At 39.1% G+C, this 21031-nt stretch overlaps 1 protein-coding gene across 1 annotated transcript in view; it reads left to right on the forward strand.

Annotated features, from left to right (window-relative positions):
* The window catches only part of LOC135718173 (N-acylneuraminate cytidylyltransferase B-like), a 55426-nt gene that overhangs the window by 10312 nt on the left and 24083 nt on the right, over positions 1-21031 (forward strand). The window contains exons 3-5 of the mRNA XM_065240443.2: positions 17215-17357; positions 17465-17620; positions 18087-18220. Coding sequence (XP_065096515.2) covers positions 17215-17357; positions 17465-17620; positions 18087-18220 — 433 coding nt within the window. The remainder of the gene's footprint in view (positions 1-17214; positions 17358-17464; positions 17621-18086; positions 18221-21031) is intronic.

Raw genomic sequence — 21031 nt, forward strand, 5'->3', positions numbered from 1 at the left:
CATTCCAGTTTCACTACAATCTTGAGGCAAAAAGACCAATATTTTATGCAAATGTTCTCTTAATTCAGTGGTTCTCAATCCTGGTCCTGGAGCCCCACTGCTCTCCACATTTTGTATGTCTCTCTTATCTGATGGACAATAAGATCTTTGCTAATGAGCTGATGATTTGAATCAGCTGTGTTAAACAAGGGAGACATACAAAATGTGCAGAGCAGTGGGGCTCCAGGACCAGGATTGAGAACCACTGTCTTAATTGATGAGATTACTTGTTCATGGCGGGGATAAGTTAATAATCATACACTTATGTGCAATGATGTTTATTGTAATCAATGGCTGCCAGCAATGTCCGAGTCTTGTATACAAACAGTGAGTAGGCCATGCGCTTTGCTGCATACATCAAAATGTGATTTTGGAAAGACTCCAAATCAGATGTGGTCCTGTGTGGGTGGGAGAGATGGATAATTACAACAACACTGGTGGTAATACATGTATTATTTTTGTCTTATATTTTTACATAATAATAAATGAAATCCACATTACAGATTACCTTGAAGTAAGGTCAACTATGCTGCATTTGAAACATGACAAACACTTGAGTGAGGAATACTGGAATTTCAAAAAGAACTTGGGTGAACACAATCATGTCTTACAGATATTTAACTGAAGTTTATGAATTTCTTCACCAAGGTCAGCCATCTCTTCTCAAAGACAACAGCAGTAAGTGCCTTGTGAGCAGCCAAACCTATAGTCATAACCCATTCAGTAAAACACATGCATTCACATACAGTGTTGAATTCTGCACCAGTATTGTTTGAAATAACCTTGTATGATCCAAGGTTTGTCCTGGCTGTCTTCGTCCAGTGGCTCATGTTCGCAGCAACTGGTTGCCCAGTAGTGTTCATTGCAGACATGGTGAAGTACACCAACCACATCATCTGCATAAAAGAAAAGTTATACAGTGAATGGAGCCACAAACATGCTCTGCTAGCATATGAACTAAACTGTCATAATCAACGGAATTAATTTTCATTAACCATAACTTGAACTGCTCCTCTGTGTCAGCATGCTTACTGCAGTACCAAAAGTGGTTGACTATGTCCTTGATCCATGGCTGAATACCAGTCTGACTTTTCACGGTCCCAGCCTGATCAAGGTACACAATAGCTAGCATCTTTAAACAACACCAAGACAACATATAGAAACTGGTCACATGTCTTTAAATGTACTGATGCATACCCGTCGAAGATTCTTGCTCAGGCTCTTGGCTGCATGCCAAATATCTAATGAGTGCTGAATACCCCACGCTTTATATTTGCCATGCTCCGGATCTATAATGAACAGAGACCATGGAAACAATGTAAACAAAAATTATGTTTTTAATTTCTTTTTACGTATTGTTTTTTAAAAATGACGCCCTGTGGGAACAGCAATCAAACTTGAACTTGGGACAGTCTATAGGCTTTATGACTTCAGCGTAACCAAAAGTTCTCCTTACTCAGTAATGCTGTGATTTGTGGGTGGGCATCAGTTACCAATTCCTTTATAGAAAGCTCTGGAAGTAGCGCATCCATTGTGCGAACAAAGCACTCCTTCTCCATGATGACTGAGTTTTTATTTGTTTCGCGTTTATCTACGGAAACAATGTGGACCACATCTCTGGAGTCTTGTTCAATTGTGGTGTATGTGCAGAACTGGGCACAATGACCTGAGGAAAAAGCACAACTGTCAGCATATAACTTGTGCACATTATTACAGAGGCTGTCAGAATAACAGTCAATGAGAAAAGAAGCTATGAGCTATCAATCATGCTCAGGAGAGAGCAGCAGACATAATTTACACATCCAAATTTCTAACCACAGGAAAAATCTAATTTAGATTATGCAATTCACAAAGGGAGGTGTGAGATACAATGGACATATTTTTTGATTGTTAACAATGAGGGTTACACCTTCTACCAGGCAAAATTTTATGCTAAAATAACAGTTTGACAGTCTCTGTGCACGGTGATGCTATTTCAGTCTAAAGGCATCATCAACATAAAATCAAAAATATTAGAAGACAATGATAAAGCAGTACAACAGTACATATATACAAATCTAAATCTCAATTTTGACAGTATGCATACAGAACTTACCAGGAGAATACATTCTGCCATCACCTATTGCAAACAGACATTATAAGCATTAGAATCACAGATTCCAGCGTACAATCATAGCACATAATACAGACTTATCAGTGTAAAAGATGGTCAAACATGTAAGACTGTTCCTAACCCAGGAGAACAACATGGTCCTTCTGCGGTAAACGGTCTATGACTTCTGCTCTAGTTTTATCCCAATTCTCCTGCACGGCTCTATGCAGTAAGCAACCTGGATTCTGTAGAACGTGGTTTCGGTAACCATACCCATCGACATAAACTTGAAGAGTAGGGCTACTTTTCTGTAGTTGTTCCCGGAGAAAAAGAATGTTGGCAGACAGCATAAAGTCACGGCCCTGCATCCCGAATTTCAAGGTTGGCTGTGAATTCCATTTCCATATGGAGTGACCGAAGGGGCATAACTAATGTAAAGAAATGGCAATGTTATTTGAGAAACAATACAAACATACATACAATAGTGACAATAATAGCCCCCTTTTGAAAAGCCAATCCAAGATAACCTTACCCATTCTAAAACTACTCCTGTCCCACGTGTTCTCATGGAAACTTGAAAAGGTTGTGCACCAGAGCATGCTATGCCTAGCACTCTGTCTGCAAAGGTGCACTTTTGCACTGGTAGTTTCAAGTGCATGGCGAGATCAATCAGATTGTTGTTATATGTTATGCTGGCAGTTTTACCGACCAGATCATCCTCAGAGAGTACTCTGCGAGCATGTGCGGCATACTCTGATTCAGGAGCAGGAGGGTCCGGTATGTCAATGTCTATTACGGCCTCATCCACACTGATTTCAGCCAGGTCATTTGCCTTTTCTCCAACCATTCTGAAGAGTTGAATATGCATATTGATAATTTTTAAACAAAATACTTCACATGAAGAATTACATGAGTACATATTCTAAAAATAATGTTGTAGTGCAGTTTAGAAAGAAGCTGCGCTTTACGGCCGACAAATGTAGCTCAACTTCCACCCAAAATTTATTAAAAAAATGCAAACATACCGTAAATGAAGAGAAGGGACAAAATCCTCATCCGAACTGTCTTCCTCCAACCCCAAGAGACTTGGATCTGCCCCAAATTCATCAAACGCAATGCTATTCAAACAACACATACAGATATTTCAGAAAGAGGTCAATGGAAGTAAAAGTCAAAGACTAATGGACTGCACATACATGGTATTCCTAAAATCATTGGCCCCCTCTTGATCTGAAGCCTCGTGGTGGTGTTCTTCAATGATCATAGAGTGCATGCTGCAAGCAGAAAAATAGAGACTCCAAAACATAAGCCAACAGCCACAAAAAAGCAGATCAAGAAAACCTCTATGAAAACAATAAACCATACTATCATATGGCGGTGAACTTCACCTCGTTTCCAAATCGCCAACTTCTCCCTCTCTAAACAACGGCTGCACACAAAGCTTAGGAAGATATACAGGAACATCCCTGAAATGTAAAACAGTGCAGAAGTAACTGGAACTACAAAATGACAGGCAGGACTAATAAAGCCTGGAAAAGAAAACTTACTGGTCTCAATCAGAGTCTTCTGTGATACTGGAAACGGGTGGTTTTGGTAGTCTGGAGTGTGTCTTCCTTTGTGTGGATGTTACCTGCCAGCGCTTGTAACTAGAAAAAAATACGACATCATTTTTGCAACATTTCTAACAGAACATTGTAAAATTGTATGCATATTGGCAATTGTTGTGGAATGCTTTGAAATTAGGCAATATTTGTCTGTTGACTACACTTGTGTGTCTATTGACTACACATTGATGTGTGTGTTTGGAGGGTGGGAGGGGGTTGGGTTGTCACTAACAGTAACTTGGTCAGCCCACGTAATTTTTATATTTACAAACAAGACGGTCACGGAAAATAGTTTGAGTTTAGGCTTCATTGTAATTAACGAGGGATTGTAACATACAGAATGCGATCGGTGAGCCATCGGCTTCTACACTATGTAGCGCACTGCAAACAAGCTACACCTGCGCCAAATAAAAGCAAAGTAGCACCTGGATGCAATGTGCAAGCTAAATTAGCCACATAGCAGGGCAGCATCCAGCTATATAAAGCCAAAATCTCCCCTAGCCACTTAACGTGCTGAGAACTGCGACAATCATAGAAAATCTTAGAATACATCTTTTTACCAACCAAACACTATGACGCGCGGCAACACAAAAAATAAAAGAGGTGTAAGAACTGACTACCTATAAAACTATACCCATGTTTGCTACCAAACAAATGATCTCTGCTAGCCACCTAGCTACCCCGTAATATACATTTATAGAAATACCAAAAAACTTCATCGACCGTTTCTGGAAATACAGTAAACAACACATTTACAGATTATAATGAAAGTACAACCATACACAAAATAAAAAATAAAATTGTTACTTATGCGAGGTTTGCTTCTGACATGGAGTCTTCATTGTCTTTTAACTCTCGCCATTCAGAAAACGCTTAACCAATATTTATACGTGTTCGAGCCCTCGCTCGGTCTGAAGCTCTTTTCTTTTTCTTGGACTCTTCAGTCAAGGGTTTTCGCTGCTTCTTCCCCGGCTCTGCCATTTGAAACAATCACTAGCCGCGTTCCGTGTTTCTCTCCACCACCTCAAAGAGTATAGAAGCACCGCCTCCTCTGGCTCTGTGTTGTTTGCCGTAAAGTGATCCTGCTTCTCGCGATATCTGAGACTTTGCGAGACTAAAGGACACCGGGTCGGATACAGCGAACTTGCAAGTGGGGTATTCTGCCTACAGATGGTAGGGGCGGGCGAGAGAGTCTTCATTCGTCATGTAATGAGTCGTGTAACCATATACCGACTTTCGAAGACGATTTATTAAATTAAAATCCTGCCTTGTGTCCCTTTAAGTCAGACTTATTGTCAGTCGATTCGGTTCCATTAAGCAAACTTGAAAAAGTTGGAACTCAGTCACTATGGCAACTTATGCTTGGAAACTAGCCTGGTCCGGGGAAGGCTAGTCTCAGCCTCAGACGCCACGCCCACAGACTGTTGGCTAAACATCTTATGTTTTTCGTACACTTTTCTGGAAACCCTGCGAGAATTTTGAAGTCGTTTTGATTAGTTGAAATAAACCAGATTTCCAGGAGAAGCGAGTGTCGCGTTTAGTTTTGGTCCCTGGATAACAAAGCTCTGACGTTCCATTGAGGAAGAGAATCAGTCGTGTTCACGTGGATAACCACCACCAGTTATCATGATCAGCTAAACATTGGATTCTCAAAAATATGCAAAGTTCGCGACATAGACTCTCTAAAAGACGTCCAAGAGTTTTGCTTGAGGTAGTTAGTGGAATCAAAAAGTTTGGTTCTCCTGAATTGCTTGTAGGTGTTAAACAGTGGAGAGATATGCTTCAAACAGACGTTTAACGGGAGCGTCTTATTGGTGTGGCTGTTGATGAAGTGCATAACGTTGTTCTATGGTGAGTAATGTTGTTTATTTAGATGCTATTCGGTTGCGGCTGGTTATTTTAATAACTGACTTGTTACAAGCCGGCTCGTTATTGTGGGGAGTCCGAGACGTGATGCTAGACGAAACAAACTGTGATTGGTTGTTTGACATGTCGGTCAAACAGCTCGTGGGCGGCCTTTGTCCAGAAAAAGCAGCGAAAAACACCAGACCTTCAGTATAAACATTAATTACATCTAGATCCTCAGAACTAGAGTAATTCACAGCACTCTCGGTTAAAACGGGTGAAGCCGACTCACGGGCACCCGTTGAAACACGAGCTTGCGGGTTTGTTTGATTAAACAAAACCATCGAGAGCGGAGCATTTGAATGACATTTTCTCCCTAGGGGAAAGCGTGCGTGTAGTCCGCACCAAACACACACACACAAAGCTTGTGCTATCCCCGTCAATAATAATCTAGGACAGGGGGTAACACACTTCTAAATTCCTTTCTCTATCCATGTTTTCCTAGTTTTTTAAACTAATCTAATCTAATCTCACTAGATATAGAATTAGACACATTCACACAAGCGTTCGCTGAAAATAGCAAAAGCTGTTTGACCTACATTATCTCCGCCTATTTATAGCCTCGGGTTGCAACGTCACATGACGTCATCTGCCGGCGTCTATATATAGACCTAGTTTGAAAGAATATTCATGTGCGTCACGCTGCATAGCGTTCCCCATAATGTCATTACGACACAGTGTCAAGTATCCCTTGAAAGGGAATTCCTAGTTCCACAGCAAATGTTCTTTCATGCAAGTAAGATGGAAAACAGAGAAAATGAAAGCATGATGAGCCGCTTGTCTTGATTAGTCTTTGACGGAGATTAAAATACTACGAGCTGTGGGAGTCAAAGTTTTTGGGCTATTTGACTATTTTAAGCGAGTCTTTTGAGTAAGACGAGGAAGAAAAACGCCGAAACCTATGCAGAGCTGGGGCAGTTCCTGGATGACAAAAGTTTGTCGCTGGTTATGAGGGAACCAGCAATTTCATAATCGATTTGTTGTGTCGTTCAAACGGAAATGTTTGAGTATGAAAAAACTGTTTAACGCGGAGCAAAGTGAACACACTCGGTATCTCACGTGCACTGATTCCCCAGGGTCTTAATGCCCATAAGGCTTTTGCATGTGCACTTTTCTAATGTCTGGCTACGTGAGACTAGGGGCAAGCTAACTGTCAGGCTAAGCCTCAGTTGTTGTTTAACTAGATTTCCACTAACACTGAGCTGTAAATACTATGATATTATCACTGACTCTCTTTTATTTGACCACTATCAGTGTAAAACATAACTTAATTTAAAAACAAAATTGAACACAATTTGTTACAATAATAATTAATACAATAAATAGACATGTAAAAAAAAATGTTGTATCTAAATCCATATAATTACAGTGTATTGACATACAATTCAAAAGAAATGCTGATTGTCTGTCATGTAATTTAAATATACACACAAGTCAAGTACAGTCATTTAATTGTTTTATTTTTTTATTGGTGCAGTTGAGTGTTGTCTCTTTAGTCAAGGCAAGTTATTTTAAGGATCTACAGTAGCTTATTGTATCTTTCTCCAATTGTTACATTTCCAGTTCCAACTTTTTCATATGTAAATAGGGAGGAATTGTACAATGTCTTTGTTATCTGCATTTTGTAGGAACAGAAAGTGTAATTATTTGATGGTACTGTATGCACTTGGCATTTTGTTTTAAGTATCATTGTTCTGCAAACAATATATGTCGGTAAATTCACACTATGGGCACCTCACCACACAAGTAGGGCTTCAGACTTATAATATGCTTATACCGCAGGCCTCTCTTCAACTAAGCCTTACCCTAAAACCACTGATGAAACTTTATCTATCAACACTTTAACACAGAGAATAAACCAGTGGTTTAAAATTTCTCATACTCCCATGGTTTAACATAATGAATTGTGGCATTATAACTCACACATAATTTGCCCTCACTATAAAATAGAAATGTTACGTATAACATGTCATGTAGTAGTGATTGGTCAAGAATATGTTTAACATATCAACCTTTTACACAGTCATTCCTTGTACTACTGTAGATGATGTGAATTCAGAGCTGTCCACCCACCATTCGATCAGTGACCTCTTGATTTTTTTATAAGGCACACAGTTGATCTCAGTGCCAGTCAACTTCAGTCTTCTTTGGCAACTAGCATCATGAAATTAGACATTTCTAACAGTTGATTATGCTTTAATGCTTATGTAGACTACTTACCATTATAAACAATATGTTTATATTTATGTTTTATTTTCACCTGTTTCTTTTTTGTCAACTCAAATTGCTGCTTTTTAATGTGCCCCCACACAAAGTACTTTTTTTAATCATTCCTTAGCTAAATATAGGTTACACAGTTTATTATAAATAATAAAAAAGTGAAGGGCAGTATGCACTGACATTTGTGCTTTTTTCAGTTGCTTAAAAACATATTAATGGCAAAAGTCTCATAACACTGTGTTCTGCACAAACTGGGCTTCAATATCATATAATCAACATGTATGTACATGTTTGTATTTTTGAGAGAAAAATGTTTATGCGTGGTTTTTGAAAAAGCAAAATTTTTAAGTCACTGATATAAGTCCACAAAACTAATTCTAAACATGCTTTCCCAAGACTTTTCAAAACAGGATCTAGTAGTCTAGAGTTTTTTTCTTCAAAATGATGTGAAAATCATTCGGCCTACTCATTCACATAAAGCAATATATTGATTTACAATTTCTAAGACACTTTTGCTTGGGAAAGGCTGTATGCGTGGAGGCGGGAAAGCTCCTGAATAATCAGTGATTGACAGCTGAAAGACAAAAGAGTTGCATAATGAGCCACATAATGAGCCTTGTGGGGATGTTCAACAGGAATGTAACTTTCTCTGTAGTAAAACCATGATAAGGTTTACTTTTCATTATAATGTAAATACACACACACACACACACACACACACACACACACACACAATATATATTACCTCACATGTTGATAATGAATGCAGTGAACGTGTGCACATGCGAGTGATCCTGTGTTTAATAAACTTGCTGTGCGGAGATATGCGCTTTGACGCAACTAAATAAGGATTGTACTGTTTGCAATCGCATATTTTATAAGAATACCAAAAAGCGCGTAGAGTTTCCTGACTCGTGTGTTTGTGTATGTGCGTTCCAATCGCGTCAACTGTTTGACGGAAGAACAAAGAAAACACTCGCGTCTGGAGACACTGACACACATACGCAAGTAAATAAGGATTTAGATGTCACGTTTGGTGCAATTGGATGAAACAACAAGGAATGGAGAGACTGGATTGTGGATTTCGTATCCATTGACTGCAGGAGGCACGAGTCATGCATATGGATGTTTTTGCTCGTTCACTTCAATGGCGCGGGGGTGTGGCGATCTCATCTCATTACAGTTAAACAGGTAACAGGAGAAAGACTGTACCTCTCCTCCATCTCATACAGTTTACACCGAATGACAATATCTGTTTTCAATCTCACTTACATCATTTAAAATGAGACATTCCAAGCATTATGTAGACATGTATCTTTTGTTTCTATGAGAAGTATTTGTTAAGTTACAGTTAACACTCTGGGGTCGACGGCGGCGCGGGCGCCGCAAACTCTTTATTTTTGAATCACTCCGCAAAGAGACTTAAATTACTCTGCTGATTTTTGACATACAGATATGATTTATACATCATTTAAAACGTTAAAGTGTCTAGTTTTTTTCTGTCCACTCCCAATAAAAACAGAATGTTGTGCTTTTCACAAAATTAAGAAAATAAACATGATGCGCGTTTTGTTCTCTCTCCCTCAGTGAAGTCCTTTCAGAAACGCGTCAGAAAAATAAACTGTAACTTAACAAATACTTGTCGTAGAAACAAAAGATAAATGTCTACATAATGCTTGGAATGTCTCCTTTTAAATGATGTAAGTGAGATTGAAAACCGATACTAGACTACTAGATCCTGTTTTGAAAAGTCTTGGGAAAACATGTTTAGAAATAGTTTTGTGGAGTTAATCAGTGACTTAAAAATTTAGCTTTTTCAAAAACCATGCATAAACATTTTTCTCTCAAAAATACAAACATGTATATACATGTTGATTATATGATATTGTAGCCCAGTTTGTGATGAACACAGTGTTATGAGACTTTTGCCATTAATATGTTTTTAAGCAACTGAAAAAAGCACAAATGTAGTGCATGTAAAAACTTCCCCAGGGCCCTAAAAACCCCTTAGACCCCAGAGGGTTAATTTTTCTGACGCGTTTCTGAAAGGACTTCACTGAGGGAGAGAGAACAAAATGCGCATCATGTTTATTTTCTTAATTTTGCTAAAAGCACAACATTCTGTTTATATTGGGAGTGGACAGAAAAAAACTAGACACATAAACGTTTTAAATGATGTATAAATCATATCTGTATGTCAAAAATCAGCAGAGTAATTTAAGTCTCTTTGCGGAGTGATTGAAAAATAAAGAGTTTGCGGCGCCTGCGTCGACCCCAGAGTGTTAAATTTAGTTGCTGCATGAAAGTATTTAGTCCGTATGACTTCCCAGCCTTTTATATGGTTTTGTTTACTGCAACAGTATTATCATTTTTAGTCAATAGTTCTGTATACATTTATACATTCTTTATACATTTCTATTACAAATCACAGCTCTCTCTTTAACCTTTCTCGATTTGATACACACTCGACCCCTAGGGCTGCTCAAGAATAGCGTGCACACGCAATTATGTTGACTTCACGAGCCTCGTTCAAATTAGTAGGACTGCTTAAACCTCAACTAATCGTTATGGAACTAATTTAAGCGGGACTGATACATTTGGTTAATTCAAGTCAGGTTTTTAATTTTAAGGCACAGAGTTACAAACACAAAGACCTTAAATAGGGGAGAACTAATGAATACAACAGGTGACATGGATCAAACAATGAGGATGACAAGGGAGCGAGGTAAAAGTGACAAGACACCGGGAGCATGTGGTCTAGTAAAACCAATACTCCGACCACGTGATCTCACACAGAACATGGGCATGTCATGATCCTGCCACAAGACTAGATTAAACAAAGAATAAGCTGGCAGAATCATGACAATATTTGGGAGCAGGAACAAAGAGAGGTGGTTAGAAGGACCCAGGTGGGGCAACGATGTGACTTTGTAGGCATCAGTCACATTAGTATATCCATGGTCCAAAGTTTTATGCCCCCTTGTAGTGCAGGAGACATTTTGGTTAAATTTAGCAACCCAGTCTCACCCCATGGCGTCAATATTTGACGACACTTGACCATGCGTCAATATGTTGACGCGGAGGGTATACCTTTCGCGTCACTTTTTGACGAACTGGGGACTTCAATACTATCAGGTACGCGAAATTCTCTTTCCTATTTTCTTACCATTTTCTACCATTTTTGCGTCGGTTTAGGGTTAGATTTACATAATGACATCCCTACCCAAACCTATCCCTAACCCCAATGTCAGTTGACAACTGTTTAATTTCGCGTACCTAATAGTATTGAAGTCCCCAGTTCGTCAAAAAGTGACGCGAAAGGTATACCCTCCGCGTCAACATATTGACGCATGGTCAAGTGTCGTCAAATATTGACGCCATGGGTGTGAGACTGTGTTGAATTTAGGGAGAACAGATCTGAAAGTGCAGTGATTAAAGTCCCCAGCAACAATAAAGGCCCCATCCGGGAGCAAGGTTTGTAATTTTCTAATAGCAGCCCAAAGCTCTTTTATAGCCACATTAGCATTAGCGTCCGGCAGTACATAAACTGCTGCAGGAACAACGCAGGTAAACTCACGTGGTCGGTAGAATAGAATTTGAAAATCAGGAACTCCAAATCAGCAGAGCTGTGGGTACCTACAGTGACAGAGTCTATACAACATGATTTGTTTACATAAATGCATACTCCACCACCTTTGTTTTTACCAGTAGCTGCTTAGCAACTTTGTCAACCCTGTAGAAGGAGCGGCCCTCCATATTCACTATGCTGTTTGGAAAATTGTTGCAGAGCCATGTTTCAGTGTAGAACATAACATTGCAGTCCATAAGCCATTTCTGTGTGAGGGTCCAGATCTTTAGTTCATCCGTCATGTTCATCAGAGACCGTACGTTGGCAAGGAAGATGCTGAGCAAAGCTGGTTGATGTGAGTTTAGCCTAAGCTTAGGACCCAGTGCGAGTGATCTGCTTGTCCGTGGTGATTTCAGTAACTCCAGGGGAAGTTCGTTAAAGTCAAAAGGATGATCCAAAACTATGGCACACCCTTTCTTGATGTCCAAAAGTGACTGTTTACTGTAGCTGTAGAAGGAAATAACCAGGTAAATTAACACTAATTTCTGAAATCTGGTAAGACACTGAGCCTCGCGATATACACACCGCCATTTTCCACGGGTTAATGTGCTTATAGTTAACGTGCTTACAGTTAATTATAGCTTTTGTCACTATTATTGCGTGAGCATTAATAAAATGCCTTTTAAAAATGTATTTGTTGGTTCTTTTATCATGGTTGCCTTTTAATTTTAATATTGGCAGTCTTCTCTCAAGATAATGAAATGTCAAATCATCAGTTGCTTTTTATTTTTCAATTTGGCAAGGAAGATGCATTTTCACCTTGAAAATTTTAATGAAAATAAAGGTGCTGGTAATATAATTAGAATATCATCAAAAAGTTGATTTATTTAACTAATTCCATTCAAAAACTGAAACTTTTATATTATATAAGATTGTGTATCTTACATAACTAGATTGAGAGGCCATTAAAAGGCCTTTCCGGGTTTTTGAGTTAATTTACTGATTAGAGGATTTTCCTTAGTTGTCAGTTATAATCATCAAAACTATAACAATTAAACATTTGAAATATGTGTAATGTGTGTAATGAATGAATATAATATACAAGTTTCAATTTTTGAATGGAATTCAAAAAACTTTTTGATGATATTCTAATTATATGACCAGCACCTGTAAAATATTTGCATTTAAAGGTGGTGTGAGTAAATAATAAAGGTAAAGAAATCCAGTTCATTATGTAAGGTCTTTATACACCACTGATAAAACAGTTATGACACATCATATCACATTTCTTTCAAGAGATCAAAGAAAGTGTCTTGTGTCTTAACTTTAAGAGACTTTCTCCTCACTGCTCTTGAAACTAAAAATCATGGATTTGATCAACTGGTCTCTCAACGCAATTGACACCATATTCTCGACGAGAAGCTTGGGTTCGGGGGAACCTGTCTGCCCTGCCGGAACGTTCGCAGCTGGCTACACAATGGACGCATGGGAGAGGTGGCAGGTCGTGTGTCTGGCGGCTCTTTCCGTGGAGGACATTGAAGATATCTATCTATTCGGAACCATGATAACATGGGGTTTGCTGACTGGATTATGCTTTGCCCTGGTTTATCGAGAAATTAGGAAGATGGTGACAGCTACCTAAAGCTAAAAAAAGCTGCCCGGGATGATTGAAGCAGTGGACAGAGCGGTCAGCATTCAGGCTGGGACTATTAACCGCATTTTGGATAATAACTTGGAAATGACCCGCCATATGGATAACATCAAGGAGATGCTCACGGATTTGAAAAAGGTGATGGACCAGAATGGACTAAGAGAGTAGTCGTGTAAAGGAATGCGGCTACTCGCCCCAAGACCAAATAATTCCAATCTTATCTGCTTTCGGCCCCCCTTATTCAGCACTGGCCTCGGCCAAGGTCGCTGCTAGAACAACAACTCCCCCGGAAGAGCACTGCAGCGAGACGCTCTTGCATTCCCTTCCCCGTCTCCCACAGACACCTGATGATTGTTGACTCTGTTTGGACCTAATCAAGGTTGTCTCCACAGCAATCTGCTATTTTAACGCTTTAACATCCGGCGGACTGAGGCACCGAGATTTGGATGCCAAGCGAAGCGACTCTCTCAAGGCCCACACACACACGAACTCTTACACACAGACACACACACATATGCAATCACCAACCAGTACCCAAATCCCTAGCCTTTGCCGCTTTGTAACCCCCAGCCGGACAGGCGGGACTGTGACCAGCGCCCTATGGCTACAGGACCGGATGGCTGCTTGCCTGCGCTGGGCTATCTCAAACCCCCACTCCCCCCTATCGTGTTGCAAGTGGTGTGTTGTTTGTGTTGCAAGTGGTGTGTTGTTTATGTTGTAAGGTATACTGACTATGTGTTTATGTTGCTGAGGTATTTTTTTCCTTGTTCCCAAACTGTACTCCTTTTGGAGCATAGTCTGAGGGTTTGTTTTTTTGTCCTCCCATACCTCATGTAATGCTGTACTTCTTCTTAATGCTCTGTCGACCTGTTCTGTCTACCCCCTTGTTTTTGTGTATTGTATGTATGGACAGGTTGATGGCTGTAATTTCGTTGTACTTGTACAATGACAAATAAAGCTTTAGCATTGCTACTTTACCATTTAATATTCAATTTTGGCAGATATTTTGCGGTTTTAATTTTAATTTTATCATTTAATGAATGAATTAAAAATGTACATAAAAAAACCTTCTATACAAAGAAAACAGAAAACCCAGAAAAGAAAAACAACAACAACAAAAGCATATAAAACAAATAAGATAATAATATACTGTATGTTCCTTTTGAGGGAACTCAATGCTGCATCATGAAATGACACTTGGGGAATGTCACAAGAGTTTGTGCATCCAAATAATTTATTAAAGAAACCATGGGCTCTATCTTACACCCGGCGCAATAGAGCGCATGTGTCTTTCGCTAGTTTTCACCCTGCGCAATTATCATTTTCACGTTTAGCGCCACGTTGTTTAAATAGCAAATGCATTTGTGCCCCCTATGGTGGGCCAGAGCACTGCAATAGTTTAGCTCCAACCCTGATCAAACACACCTTAGCAAGCTAATCAAGGTCTTCATGATCACTAGACAATCACAGGAGGTTAAGTTTGATTAGGGTTGGAGCTAAACTATGCAGTGCTCTGGCCCTCCAGGGTAAGATTTGAATAGTACTGGACTACGCCATTGACCAACAAAAACTTGGTCTAAAGTTAATGTGCGCCAATATGCGCCTATAAACAGGGCGACAACATGGGTTTGCTTATTACATACATGCTTTAAAACAGAAAAATTAAAGGATTGAACATAAAAGATTATTATTTAGTCTCTTGAACATAAATGAGGACCGATGATGAGACGTTAGAAGGCGTAAGGAGTTGCTTTACCTGTAGCCTGGTAAGTAAATAAATGCTTTGCTTTAAACAAATGCATCTGTTTTTAAATGTTTTTTTAAAATGCTACCTAAACAGATTTATTGTATATGATGACTCTGTACCTGTGGATATGGTGGGATGAGAAACATTTTTAAGTAATGCTTTAAAAAAAACTGACGCTGACCGAGTGCTGAAACGTGTGGAGAGCCACTTGTAAATTCTTTATCTCCTGTTTGTTACAAATAAAGTATTTTTTCAGTACAAACCTTTTCTTACATACTTGTAAATTAATTTTGATGATATTGGATAGCCATACATTTAAAGCAATTAAGAGCCTGCTTTTTTACTTCCATGACTAAAAGAAAACGGGTTTTAAGGGTTTTAATAAAAAAAAACAATTTCAATACAAGTGAAAAACAACACAATTATTTAACATTAATCTTAAACTGTGGATCTTCTTCCTCCACTTAGTTTTTCAGTTTACAAAGTCCGTCATCTAAATAGGGATTAAACATAGAGCCAGTGCAACTGGCTTTTAAAGGGGATGAGAGCTGAGACTCTCATTGGTTTATTGCACGTTACGCCCAAAATACTCCCATTGCTCATAAAAAAAATAAGACCAACCCTTTTCGACCATGCGCTTGGCGCATAAACCATTTTTCCCGTCGTTAAATTAGCAAAAGTGGATTCGGACACGCCAATTTAGATGTTGCGCTGTGCGCTTTAGACAATGCGCTTGGATCGTTAAAATAGGGCCCTATATCATCCATCAAATTAGATGAAAGCGATTTCTTACAAAATGAGTTCAATCTCAAAACTGGAGGCTTCCTTTCTTTCCTGATTTCCTTTCTTTCCTGATGCTTATTATGCAAATCATGTAAAAGGCCATTCTCAAGTGCCCAAGTTTACACAAGCACTTCATCAAGTTTTTAAAACATAATAGGCTATAAAGAGAATAGTTATGGGATGTTGCCACAAGTGGAAGATTCTCTTACTTCATATTATCTCTCATCCCTGAAGCCTCCAACTAAGCAGCTCCTTATAGCAGCCTTGGGGGTTAGAACAGCAGCCACAGATTAATGATGTAAAACTGACCTTGAATGGTAATTACAGCTAACTCTAAGGCTGCCGCTAAGAGGCCCTGGTGGTCAGTCAGGGCTCTAAAAGGTGCGCCCCTCCAGGGGACAGAGCAAATCTGCGCCCCCAAGGAGCCCACAGAAAATCAATGCATTAACCCTGCCGTTAATGACGCCTTGGGGCATGTTGACTTACAGCAGCATTTCTTAAAGTGTGGGGTGGGCCTCACTGGTCAGGAATGGGAGCATTACAAGTTTGGTGTGACAAACAGGAGGAAATTTTGGCAATTTTTGTTCCCATTAGGGCTGTGACGGTTGTCATAACCACCGCACAACCTCGGTGGTGAAGTGCAACCTGTGGTGGTGTGCACGTCACAAACTATGAAAAATATAAAGTACAATCTCGCCCAGGAAGATTATCAAGTTGATGTGAATGCAAATGGCCTGCAGACTCAGAGTTAGTGCGCTATTTGCAAGGGGAGCCAACTGAAATCAGTAGGTATGTTTACATGCAGCTAGGGCTGAAAATTACAACTATTTTTTATATTGACTAATCTATCGACTAATTTATAGATAAATCGATTATTCTAACGACTAATTTACCACCAAAAATAAACAAACATTCAACAGGGCTCAACGCAAATAATTTTTTATACTGGCCCGGTCGGGCCACTGGTTCAGGTTTTCACTTGCCCTGACAAAATTTTCACTGGCCCCAGTAAAAAATGTCAGTGTTACATACTTAAAAATAATAATTCAAAAGTCAAATAATTGTGTACATATACAACAGATATGTTCCAACGAAAAAAGGCTCCCAACTTTTCTGCTTTATCTGTAAACTGACAGCAAACTGTGCAAAATATTGAATTGTTTATTTCGTCGTGTTTTATCTAAGTAAATGTCTGCTTCCAAGATAAATAATAATACATTGAGGAAAACATATTTTAGTGACTGAGGGTGAAGCACTGGCCCGATAGGGCAAGTTACAACACTTTTTACTGGCCCGAACGTTATCACCACATACTGATGGTTCCTGTTTTAACATTAATGAAAATGTGAGAATTCACAATGGGACAGACACAATCCTCGTGGCATAGTGAGCATTCGTTCCCCAAAGTGTCTTTTCATGATACAACATTGAGTTCCCTTGAAAGGGAATGTCTCTGTTATGACTGTAGCCTCTGTTCCCTGAGATAGCAGCATCTCATTTTCAGTTGTAACTGAGACGTTTTGTGTTGTTTGTCTGACAGTTAATTGCTCTGGCTTAAAAACAGTACAGTTTCAGTAATTAAATGGCTGATGTGATGTTTGGCAGTGTTTGGGTGTCTACTGATCACGATGAGATTGAACGTGTTGCTAGAATCTGGGGAGCAAAAGTTCATCGGCGCAGTCCTGAAGTTTCCAGAGACTCCTCCAGCTCACTGGAGACCATCCAAGAGTTCATCCGGCTAAGACCTGGTGAAAATACCCTTTTCTCTACATACCTAATACTTTTAGCATAAGGACTTTATCATGAAAGTCTGATGAATGAGTTACATATTCATTTTATTTTTATATTTTTATAGAGGTGGACATTGTTTGTCATATTCAGGCAACCTCTCCATGTCTGCACCCGTATCATATCAGAGAAGCTCTGCAGATGATCACTGAACAGGGTTATGAATATGTGTTCTCAGCAGTACGCAGACATCAGTTTCGCTGGAGTGAAGTAAACAAGAAAGGTAAACAAAATATTTAAAATACTAATTATTTTTGTTATTACAATGCAGTTAGTGATGTCTAATTGTGAGATTCTATTTGTCATATTAAATCACTTGAATGTAATGTGTTTCAGAAAGATTTATTAATCTTATGTGCTAAACATAAAGTTGCCCAAACTCTTTGGGGCGGTTTCCCGGACAGGGATTAGACTAGTCCTAGACTTAAACAAAGAGCTCTCCAAACTGAAAACAACTTGCACTGACATATCTTAAAATACCTCTGTCCCGTTTGTTTTACCTCAAAATGCACACAGGTAATGTTTTTAGTAAGGCATGTTTGTTAAAACTAGTTATATTTCCTAATTAAACTAAGGCCTAGTCCTGGATTAAGCTAATCCTGGTCCGGGAAACCGCCCCTTTATAGCTTTTGTCAAAAACTTCTGTTCAGAAACATAAAAAAAATCACCTTTTCTTTGATTGTTATTAGAGGGTAAAAGCACGTCTCCCATCAACATCGACCCAGCATACAGACCACGACGTCAAGACTGGGCCGGAGAGCTCTATGAAAATGGATCTTTCTACTTTTACACGAGAGAAGTTCTGGAAAGAAGCCTTCATCAGGTAAAAACGTCTCAGCCTAGGCCCTCCCAGATTGACAGCTTGCTAGGCTTGTTGCAGTAGATGGTGTAACAGGTGATACATGGTGCTTTAGCCCTGGTAAGGCAAGGCAAGGCAAGTTTATTTGTATAGCACATTTCATACACAAAGATCATTCAAAGTGCTTTACATAGAAATGAGAAAACAAAAATCAAAGATACATGAATTTAAAATATCAATTAAAAGAAAATAAATGTGATTTTAATAAAAACTGTTTAAATGTGTGAAAAAGAATAAAACAGGAAAAGTATAAAACAGTTAAAAATAAGAATAAAAACAAGAGAAATAGAAAATAATTAAAATAGTGCATATATAATATAGTGCAATCAGTTCGGACGCAGCATAGTGCTCATTCAGTAAATGCATAGCTAAACAGATGTGTTTTGAGTCTGGATTTGAATGTGACTACTGTTGGAGCACATCTGATCTCTTCTGGAAGCTGGTTCCAGCTGCGACTGGCATAATAGCTAAAAGCTGACTCTCCTTGCTTTGAGTGAACCCTTGGTATTTCTAGCTGATGTGATCCTAATGATCTGAGTGATCTGTTGGGTTTATATTCAATGAGCATATCAGTAATGTATTGAGGTCCTAGTCCACTGAGTGATTTATATACCATTAATAATACTTTAAAATCAATCCTAAATGTAACTGGTAGCCAGTGTAGAGACCTGAGGACTGGTGTGATATGTTCATATTTTCTGGTTCTGCTCAGAATCCTGGCAGCAGCGTTCTGAATGAGCTGGAGCTGTCTAATGGTCTTTTTGGGAAGGCCAGTGAGGAGGCCATTACAATAATCCACCCTGCTGGTGATGAAAGCATGCACAAGTTTCTCTAAGTCTTGTCTGGAAACAAAGCATCTAATTCTTGCGATATTTTTGAGATGATAGTGTGCTGATTTAGTTATTGCTTTGACATGACTACTGAAACAAAGGTCAGACTCAAGAATCACACCAAGATTCCTGACTTGATTTTTAGTTGTTTGACCCCTAGCGTCAAGGTATGCATTCACCTTGAGCACTTCATCTTTGTTTCCAAACGCAATGACTTCAGTTTTCTCTTTGTTTAACTGAAGAAAGTTTTGGCACATCCAACTGTCAACTTCATCAATGCATTTGCACAGGGAGTCAATGGGGCTGTAGTCATTAGGGGATAGAGCTAAGTAGATCTGAGTGTCATCTGCATAACTGTGATAGGCAATTTGGTTCTCTCTCATTATTTGGCTTAGTGGGAGCATATACAGGTTGAACAGGAGTGGCGCTAGAATTGAGCCTTGCGGGACTCCGCATGTCATGGATGTCCACTCAGATTTATGGCCACCTATACTTACATAATAACCTCTCCCTTCTAAGTATGACGTGATCGACAGTGTCAAAAGCAGCACTTAGGTCGAGTAGCACCAGCACTGATAGTTTGCCTGTGTCTGTATTGAGGCGAATATCATTTATTATCTTTATGAGCGCTGTCTCTGTACTGTGGTGTGGTCGGAAACCAGATTGAAAAATGTCAAAGTAACCATTAGAAATTAAGAATTTGTTCAGCTGATTGAAAACAACTTTTTCAATGATCTTGCCTATGAAAGGAAGATTTGAGATTGGTCAGTAGTTGCTCAATACAGTGTTATCCAGGTTGCTCTTTTTCAGGAGGGGCTTAACAACTGCAGTTTTAAGGGACTTTGGAAAAGTCCCGGAGATAAGTGATGAATTTACCACTTTTAGGAGATCTGCTTCTAAACAGTTAAAGACACTTTTGAAAAAAGATGTTGGGAGTGTGTCAAGGGCGCAGGTTGATGTTTTAAGATGCTGTACTGTTTTTTCCAAAATTTTACCATCAACTGCTTCGAAATCAGACATCGTAACTACTTTCTGATGTTGTGGTCTGATTTGTCTGACCCCGGCGCAGCTCAAGGATGTGCTGATCACCTTTCTGATATTATTGATTTTCTCAGAGAAGAAGTTAACAAACTCACTACATTTGCTGTCTAAGAGCATTTCACTTGGAATGTGACTTGGGGGGGTTGTTAGTCTCTCTATAGTAGCAAAAAGAGTGCGTGTGTTATTTATGTTTTTGTTTATAATATTTGAAAAGAAGGTCTGTCTAGCTTTGCCTAGTTCCACACTAAAAGCACGAAGGCTGTCTTTATAGATATTATAATGGACTACAAGTTTTGTCTTCCGCCACATGCGCTCAGCTTTTCTGCATTGTCTCTTCATATTCTGCACCGCTGTTGAGTTTCTCCAAGGTGATTTTTGCCTGCCATTCTTCTTCCTGACTTTTACAGGAGCAATATCATCGATTGCACTCTTAACTTTCGAATTAAAGGAATCAAGGAGAAAATCAACAGAGTCTGCAGATATGCTTGGTGTTAAAGATATAGCCTTCATAAATAGCACACTGGTGTTCTCATTTAAGGATCTCTTTTTGACAGACACAGATTTAGTTTCAATAGTAGGAGAGATTAATATATCAAAGAAAAGACAGAAATGATCAGACAGTGCTACATCCTTAATAACAATTGATGAAATGTTTACACCCTTACTGATAATTAAATCTAGAGTGTGTCCACGATTGTGTGTGGGTCCATGTACATGTTGAGTCAGATCAAAAGTATTTAAAACAGCTGTGACATCTTTTGTCATACTGCTTTCTGGCTTATCTATGTGAATGTTAAAATCTCCAGCAATAGCAAAACAGTCAAACTCTGAGGAAATCATTGATAACAGTTCTGTAAAGTCCTCAACAAATGCTGGAGAGTATTTTGGGGGCCTGTAAATAATG

The sequence above is a fragment of the Paramisgurnus dabryanus genome, chromosome 10, assembly GCF_030506205.2.
Source record: "Paramisgurnus dabryanus chromosome 10, PD_genome_1.1, whole genome shotgun sequence".
NCBI classification, from domain to species: domain Eukaryota; kingdom Metazoa; phylum Chordata; class Actinopteri; order Cypriniformes; family Cobitidae; genus Paramisgurnus; species Paramisgurnus dabryanus.